The 9625-nt window shown below is 38.7% G+C and overlaps 1 protein-coding gene across 3 annotated transcripts in view; it reads left to right on the top strand.

Annotated features, from left to right (window-relative positions):
- Positions 1 to 8594, top strand: part of LOC123504503 (golgin subfamily A member 5-like) — a 79031-nt gene extending 70437 nt beyond the window's left edge. For all 3 annotated transcript variants that reach the window (XM_045255073.1, XM_045255072.1, XM_045255074.1), the window contains 3 exons: positions 6674 to 6823; positions 7225 to 7291; positions 7540 to 8594. In XM_045255073.1, the coding sequence (XP_045111008.1) occupies positions 6674 to 6823; positions 7225 to 7291; positions 7540 to 7805 (483 nt within the window). In that variant the 3' untranslated portion in view covers positions 7806 to 8594. The remainder of the gene's footprint in view (positions 1 to 6673; positions 6824 to 7224; positions 7292 to 7539) is intronic.
- The last annotated feature ends 1031 nt before the right edge of the window (positions 8595 to 9625 follow it).

Here is a 9625-nt window from a genome sequence, read left to right as displayed (position 1 = left end):
CGGTGACGCCTATGTGGGCGTCATGAAGCCCCAGTAGCAAATATGGTGACGACGAGCGTCATATTTCTTTTCTGAGCTTTCTTCAGTTCAGTTGTAGATAGTGTGTTGGATACCAACTACACACGCCATATGCTGTCCTTGAAATCCTAGTGCTCCTCCCACCATCCTTGTCTCCACCAATCACTAAAGATAAGCTACATGCGTCCCGCCTTGTGTCTAAAATTACCCAATGGCATAGACTGTTCTCATCTCTCTCTCTCTCTCTCTCTCTCTCTCTCTCTCTCTCTCTCTCTCTCTCTCTCTCTCTCTCTCTCTCTCTCTCTCTCTCTCTCTCTCTCTCCATCTCCCTTTCCTTCCTCCCCATCTCCCTTCCTCCTCCCCTCTCCCTCTCGAAGATAAGTTACATGCGTCCCCCTTGTAACATTGTGAAAAAACACACACACACACACACACACACACACACACACACACACACACACACACACACACACACACACACACACACAGTGCCAGTGGAGTGGAAAAGAGCTGAGGTGGTTCCCATATATAAGAGCGGAAGGAAGGAAGAACCTTTAATTACAGGCGGTATCACTAACTAGTGTAATATGCAAGATGTGAAAAAGTAATAAAGAAGCAATGGATCGAGTTTCTTGAAGACAACAAAATATTATCAAATAGCCAATTTGGTTTTAGAAAAGGTCGGTCATGTGTGACAAATTTATTGAGTTTCTACTCTAGAATAGTTGATAAAGTACAAGAGAGAGAGGATGGATTGACTGTATTTATTTAGATCTAAAAAAGGCTTTTGATAAAGTGCCACATGAAAGATTACTATGGAAGTTAGAGGAGAAGGGTGGCTTAAAAGGAAGCACATTGAGATGGATGAAGAATTACTTAAGGGAGAGAGAAATAAGGACGATAGTTAAAGATATGAAGTCCAAGTGGAGAACAGTAGACAGCGGAGTGCCACAGGGGTCAGTATTGGCACCAATACTTTTTTTCGTATATATAAATGACATGCCAGAGGGAGTGAACAGCTACATAAATCTGTTTATGGACGATGCGAAACTGTGCAGAGTCATTAAACAAAAGAGGATTGTGAAATACTACAGGAAGACTTAAACAAGATCTGGAAATGGAGCAAAAAATGGGAGATGGAATTCAATGTGGACAAAAGCCATGTCATGGAAATGGGAAAAAGTGAAAGACGACCAGTGGGAATCTATAAGATGGGAGATGGAGTAGAACTAGAAAAAGTAAAAAAGGAAAAGGACTTGGGAGTGACAATGGAAGAAAATAATCAACCGGTTAGCCATATTGATAGAATTTTCAGAGAGACGTATAATTTGCTAAGGAATATTGGAGTAGCATTTCACTATATGGACAAGGAAATGATGAAGAAATTGATAAGTACTAAAATAAGACCTAGATTGGAATATGCAGGAGTTGTGTGGACTCCCCATAAAAAGAAACATATAAGAAAATTAGAGAGACTACAAAAAATGGGTACAAGAATGGTTCCAGAATTTAAAGGGATGGCATATGAGGAGAGACTAAAGGCAATGGATCTACCAACCTTGGAGCAGAGAAGAGAGAGAGGGGATCTGATACAAGTTTATTGATTAACGGAATGGATGAAGTGGATAATGAGAAACTGATCCTGAGAGAAGAATATGACTTTAGAAGCACAAGATCGCATAGTAAGAAACTAAGGAAGGGACGATGTCTGAGAGATGTTAAAAAATTTAGTTTCTCACAAAGATGTGTTGAGACTTGGAACAGTTTGAGTGAGGAAGTGGTATCAGCAAAGAGTGTACATAGTTTTAAAGAAAAATTGGATAAGTGTAGATATGGAGACGGGATCCCACGAGCATAAAGCCCAGGCCCTGTAAAACTACACCTAGGTAAATACACACACACACACACACACAGTGTGGAAATGGGAAAGTTACAAAAGAGCAAGAAATGAATATGTGTTGATTAGAAGAGAAGAAAGAAAGAAACAAGAAAAGGATATAATTGATAAATGTAAAGACCAACCAAGGCTTTTTTACAGACATGTGAACAACAACATCAAAAATAGAGAAAGTATTGAAAGTTTAGAAGTAAATGGAGTATGCAGTGAGGATCCCAGGGAAATGGCAGAGGCTATGAATGGATGCTTTCGGAAGGTATTCACAAAGGAGACTGCTTTTGACAAACCACTGGTAATGGAACAGAAAGGGATTATGAAGGAGTTTCAAGTAACTGTGGAGGAGATCAAGAATATGATGGGGAGTTTAGAAGTGAGAAAAGCTGTGGGACCTGATGGGGTATCAGGATGGATTTTAAGAGAATGCAGGAGCAACTGGCAGAAAAAGTTTGTGAAGTAATTGATGCCTCATTAAGGGAAGGTGTAGTGCCCCAAGACTGGAAAAGAGCTAACATTGTCCCAATTTATAAATCAGGTAACAAGAGAGACCCATTGAACTATAGACCAGTGTCACTTACAAGTGTGGTAGCTAAGATGTGTGAGAGGGTGGTGAAGAATAGATGGACAGACTTCTTGGAGAAAATGACATACTTTGTGAGTGTCAATTTGGTTTTAGAAAAGGGCGTTCATGCACGACAAACCTGATATGTTACTATTCGAGGGTGATAGATGTAATACAGGAAAGAGATGGTTGGGCTGATGGAATATATCTGGATTTAAAAAAGGCCTTTGATAAGGTACCACACCGGAGACTGATCTGGAAACTTGAAATGGTAGGAGGAGTGCATGGCAGTTTACTAAAATGGATGGAAGACTTTTGGTAGGAAGAGAAATGAGAACAATAATTAAGGACAGACCATCAGAATGGGGCTTGGTGGAGAGTGGAGTTCCACAGGGATCAGTGTTGGCACCAGTAATGTTCGCGGTCTACATAAATGACATGGTGGATGGGGTGTCCAGTTATGTGAGCCTATTTGCAGACGATGCAAAATTGTTAAGAAAAGTGAGATGTGACAAAGATTGCGAACTACTCCAGGAAGACTTGGACAGAATATGGAAATGGAGCTGTACATGGCAAATGGAGTTCAACACGACAAAATGCAAGAAATTAGAGTTTGGCAAGAGTGAAAGAAGAATCAGGAGTATGTACAAGATAGGAAATGAAGACATAAAACCAGTCATGAAGAAAAAGACCTTGGGGTGACAATTACCAATGACCTATCGCCAGAGAGACATATAAACAAAATAATTGGAGAAGTATTGAACTTATTGAGGAACATAAGAGTGGCGTTCAGATATTTAGATGAAGAAATGATGAAGAAAATAATTACTGCAATGATAAGACCGAGGCTTGAATATGCAACAATACAGTGGGCTCGAACTTAAAGAAACACATAAGGAAACTAGAGAAAGTACAGAGGGCTGCAACAAAAATGGTGCCTGACTTAAGAGATTTGACTTATGAAGACAGACTGAAAAGAATGCAACTTCCGACCCTGGAAAACAGAAGAGAAAGGGAGACCTGATAGCAATATACAGAGTGATGATTGGCATGGAAAAAATGGATAGGGAAGATCTGTGTATGTGGAATGAAAGAATGTCGAGAGGGCATGGGAAAAACTAAAATGGCCACTTATAGGAGAGATGTGAAAAATATAGCTTCCCTCATAGAAGGGTGGAAGCATGGAATAGTTTAGACGTGGAAGTGGTCAACGCAAGGAATATTCATGATTTTAAGAAAAAGCTGGACATTAGTAGATATGGAGATGGGACAGTACGAGCATAGCTCTTTTCCCGTATGTTACAATTAGGTAAATACAATTAGGTAAATACACACACACACACACATACAAAAACAACAAATTTTCTAATCTCTCTCTCTCTCTCTCTCTCTCTCTCTCTCTCTCTCTCTCTCTCTCTCTCTCTCTCTCTCTCTCTCTCTCTCTCTCTCTCTCTCTCTCTCTCTCTCTCTCTCTCTCTCTCTCTCTCTCTCTCTCTCTCTCTCTCTCTCCTTCCCTCCCTCCCCTCTTCCTCTCGAAGATAAGCTACATGCGTCCCGCTTGTGTCTAAAATATTAGCAAATGTCACTCTCTCTCTCTCTCTCTCTCTCTCTCTCTCTCTCTCTCTCTCTCTCTCTCTCTCTCTCTCTCTCTCTCTCTCTCTCTCTCTCTCTCTCTCTCTCTCTCCGAAAAGAGAAGCGTCCACTTTCCTCTTCGAAGGCGATATAGTGACTAAAAAATAGCAGCATAATACACAAAGACGACAAGTATGACAAGTTTCCTGCGCTGGGGCGCGCGGCACTACCACCCGTATATCATACAGGCGGGCTTTTTTAACATCTGGCGCGAAGGGGTTAAAGCTAGTTGTGATCTTGCTGATCATTTCCCTTTGTCTCACAACTCAAGGGGGCAATCACAGCATGCCCTCTAAAGACAATTCTCCTTATTCACTCAAAACTACATGCACTTAACACACATACACCCTTCACTTAAAATTAGAATAAAAAAATGGCAACTCCAAACCCAGCCTCAAAGTTTCCTTCTGGGGAGGGGACCAGAAATGTCCCCAGGTCGGACTCTTCTCTTGATGACGACCGCAAATGTCTTGACACCTCCCTCAACATCTTTCTACATTGACTTCTGCAACATTTGCGGTCTTAGATCTGATTTTCAATCCATAGAACACCACCTCTCCTCTACTAAACCTCATCTTTTTTCCTCATCAAAACACAGCTGTCTGAGGCAACTGACAGTAGCCCCTTCTCTGTTCCCTCTTACTTTCTCTATTCTCATTTTCGTTCCAAAGCTGGATGTTGTGTGTATGTACGCAACGACTTAACTTCCTCTCGTGCCCACGCTCTTGAATTTTCCGAGTTTTCCACCATCTGGCTTTGACTCAAAAGTCACTCTCTAACTAAATTTATCTGTGCTGTCTAGCTCTCCCCTAACTCCTCTGGCTATAAATTCTTTGACTACAGGCAACCCCCACTTAACAAAGGTTCACACAACGAAATTTTGCTACAACGCACATTTCCTTTTACTACCATCTGCTCGTTTAACAAACACCAAACTTGCTTTAACAAAATTTTATCCTAGTAATTTTTCCAAGTTTGAAAGCCCCACTGTATCACGCAAGCCGACAGACTTTTGAATACACCAGCGCCTCTCGTGGACAAAACACGCACCACTCACTCCCCCTAGTTCAAAACAATAACAGCGTCAGCAGCAGCTCGTCTTCCCTCGCTCAACTTACCACCAAAACACCCTGCAATATCGCCTAGCATTGCTAAGAAGACCAGGAAGTCTCTTACTCTCGAAGTGAAACTGGATATTATTCACAGACACGAGAGAGCAATGCTAATAGCATTGCTTGCCACCATCTTGACTTCATCTACTGTCTCTACTATTTTCAAGTCAGCAGACTCTATTAAGAAGGCTGGTGAGACCGTGTCTTCCTTGCAAGCTAAAAGAACCACCTGAACTCATGACACTACAATGGATAAAATGGAAAGCCTTGTGGAAATGTACATAAGTTTTGTATGCAGTACAATGATGCGTCCTTTGTTTACATTCCACAGATTGCTGGTTAGTGTCTTTTCCGCTTCACTCTCCCTCCCTTCATAAATTTAAGATCATCAACATTATAAAGTTACGTACATTAGTGTACATTATAATGACTTAAATTAAACTGCCTAAATGTTTAACTTCATAATTTTTACATTCATTAAACTTTTTACTGTACTATGATGCACTCTCGCTTTGTTTACTCTCAATGGAAGTTCAAGTCAGGGGTCAAACTTGTTATAAATGGTTCGCTTAATGAAAATTCGCTTAACAAACGTTTTTTTAGGACCATAACCCGTTCGTTAAGCGGGGGTTGCCTGTATTTAACTTCCAAAGTGGAGCACATTCTGTCCCTCTACCCTTTTGCAGAGATCTCCATCCTTGGAGATTTCAATGTTCACCACCAGCTTTGGGTTTTCTCTCCCTTCACTGACCATCCTGGTGAACTAGTCTTCAACTTTGCTATCCTCCATGAGCTAGAGCAACTGGTGCAACAGCCTACTCGTATTCCTGACCATCTTGGAGACACGCCCAACACTCTTCCTTACCTCTAATCCTTCTGCTTATGCTATTACCCTGTCATCTCCGTTGGGCTCCTTCATTCACAATCTTGTATCTGTATTTTCCTCCCTTTTCATGAGTCAAGGACAATTTCTGGACCATTATTGCTTTTCCTATATTCATTAATCAGTGCAAAAGTAACATCAAGATTTGTGCATTGTAGTCTTATGTGGTTGAGATCCATGCTTGTTGCTGTACCACATTTCTGTTGTGGGTTCTGCAGCATCAGGGACCTACATGTAAACATAATCCAGCCACTTCATATTAGTTTCTGCCACTGCTGTTAGTAATATTTAGCCAGAATTTGCCCAATATGAACTGGCCTTTAGGGTTACAGAGATGTATCTCAGGGTAGCTGGAGAGTCTCAGATATTGAAGATAAATAATAAATAAACATAACATGTTAAAAAGTTATAATTAACAGTACATGTGTACACACTCAGACTCACTAGGTCAGGGATTTAGGTTTGCAGTCAAAAAAAGTCATGAATCCTCACCTTACATCCCTCTAAATAATAGTAGTGTTGCTACTCATTTTTGGGGGGAGAATTTGACCACCTAATTTTTGTGCCCACAGGTTGCTCACAAGCAGAGTTCCTCTAGCAGTGTGAGTGAGCTAGAGCAGCGAGTCCATGACCTCACTGAGTCACTCATACACAAGCAGACTAACATTGAGACTCTAAGTACTGAGAAGCATTCACTCATCATACAGATGGAGCGACTGCAGGTGATGTTTTCTCAGATTTTTATCATTAACTTTTGGCAAAAGATCATGAGATCAACTCAATCTGCAATATGCAGGATTTTTTTTTTTTTTTTTTTTTTTTTTTCTTCCCATGTCAGAAAGATTGGTTAAGAGCACAAAAGTAAAGTTTACAATGACACTTTCCCAAAGAAATAGGAGGAGAACCAAGGGAGTCAGCCAGTTTAATTCTAAGGTGTCTTGTTACTTTTGTATTGAAATAGGTAAATTGTTGGCAGAAGGAACAGGTTTCAGAATACGTGATTTCAAGCTGATACATTTTACAAATTTTTCTGATTATTACAGATGTAGATTTTTTATTCTTCTTTTTTTGTTTTCTACAACATGGAAATCATTAATTGAATAATCAACTGTACTTTCAACAGCAACAATACGATGAGTCCCAGAAGATGCTGAATAGAGACCCTCCAACACTCTTCCGTCAAGATGATGGTGAGTTGGATTGCTTGTGTGTCATGTGTGGTGTATATGATGTGGAAACAACAGTTGTAACCTCAGGTGCATGATCATGATGAGATCAACACATTGATGATGAATCATGTTGTGTATAGTAGATAGTTTTTATTATTGGTGTTATTATAAAAGCTGTTTGTAATGGAAAATAATTAAGAGTAGAAATAAAGACTCCTTTCATTGTTTTCTGACTGCATAATAAATAAACTTCTTTTTTTCTCTATCAGTCAGGAATCGAGTCCCAAGTTTTCTCGTGGAATCTCCTTTTGACAGAGGAGTGACTCGACATGTGAAGCGCGCTTACTCCACCTTAGATAAATTTTCTGTGAGATTGGGAGTGTTTTTAAGGCGTTATCCTATAGCCAGGGTGTTTGTAATTGTATATATGTGCCTTCTTCATCTGTGGGTGATGGTAGTACTCCTTACATACACCCCAGAAGTGCATGGACCAGACTACCACCACCCAGCTGGCACTATGCCCCATGACCAGTAACTTACCTGGATCAACACACTCTCTCTCTACCCTGCCTCTTCCCTTCTATATTCATTCTGTTTATTCACTTGCACTCATCATTCTAATGTAAGAAGTGGCACTAGTGAGTATTGAATCACTGAATTGTTATCACTTTTTTTGCAATTTATGGAAGTTAGGGTTGATATACATAAGTTATATTTTATTATTAAAAATATATTTATTTATATGACAAGCCAACCTCATCCTTGAAGAGGGTTACCTGTGATCATCATCTCAGAATTATGATGGCTAGGATCGAGAGTCTGAAGTAAGCAAATTGGTTTCATGTTGAAATTGTAATATTATATTGTTAGCATGTTAGACATGAGACCCAAGTGCTCATTGTACATACATGTATAGCAAATTTTGTTATTATTACTTAGTACTCTGAAGGTGCTTACAGAAATGCTTATTTGCCAGAAGTCGGGATGCTGTCATTCTGAAATCTGATATGTCTTTCCAGTGTCTAGTATTATAGAATTCCTCTTTTATTAGCCACTTATTTTATACTTAATCTTTTAGCAAATGTTTGACATCTTTGTCTTAAAAAAATGTTTTGTGTGAGTGTGTGTTCTTCACTGGGATGCAAGAGATGCTCAAGTGATCTTAAATGACAACTGTATCTCTTTCTTATGTACTGGTGAAGGATACACTTGCTGTGGTTTGGACTGAATGTAACAAGTTATTGATTGAATTATGCATACAGATCTTCTATGGCAAATGTAAGAGTGTATATACTGTCTACTAATATACTTTAAAAGAAAGGAACAATTGTTTTGTAAATATGGGTTGTGAGTATTTATCTACATTGATACATAGATAGTATATATATATATATATATATATATATATATATATATATATATATATATATATATATATATAATACCACTTGTGCACCAGGAAAAAAAATAATAATTTTGCCAATTTAAGTTGTGTACCTGAAGAATATCCATGAATTGTGACTGAGGTAATGAAGCATATAGTGAAGTCCTTCATGCCAGAGATTTTTCACAAAACCAGAAATGTGATTGGTGAATTTCTGCAAGTATCTCTACAAACAACATTCATTTAAATATCAGAAAGATTCTGTATATTTTATATACATTTGTGTTTTTTTTTATTTATCCTTACAGTATGCTATATATTGTAATTCATTATTGCTTTGTTGTGAGTTACACAGACGTCAAACTGAACTTTCAGGTTCACCCTAAGGAAAACAATTAAAATCATGAACATGTATTACTAATATAGCAGTACTTGGTGCATTTTCAAAATTAATAATGCAGTGCTATTGACATGACCTTCTGTACTAGCCTGGAAAAAAAAAAAAAAAAATTCCTGCCTGTCAGCAATCTAGGTCATGCTGACTGCATTGCTGTGGTTAAGAAATCACAGTGTCACTTTTATCTTTTCTGATATATAAAGTGATTAATTAAATTCTATTTTTTGTATAACACATCAGTTTTTTATGTCTATTTGATACTTCGACCAACTTATTAATTTTATTTATTATTTTCTTACTGTCCTGGTCACAACCTAAGCCTCACAGGCCACCACTAAACCTAACTAAACTTTCATGAAGTGCACAAAAGTTAAAATGAATGGTATCTAGATAACCTAAATAGTTTTAAGAACTCCATTACTTCCAGGTGTGTGTATTTACCTAGTTGTACTGTACAGGGTTCGAGCGGAGCTCATAGCGTCCTGTCTCCATGTCTCTATTTATCCAATTTTTCCTTAGGGTTATGTACATTTTGCACTGTAACAACTTCATTATTCAATGCATTCCACTTTTC

This window comes from Portunus trituberculatus, chromosome 16 (genome assembly GCF_017591435.1).
Source record: "Portunus trituberculatus isolate SZX2019 chromosome 16, ASM1759143v1, whole genome shotgun sequence".
Lineage (NCBI taxonomy): Eukaryota > Metazoa > Arthropoda > Malacostraca > Decapoda > Portunidae > Portunus > Portunus trituberculatus.
This window is presented reverse-complemented; position numbering and strand designations above follow the sequence as displayed.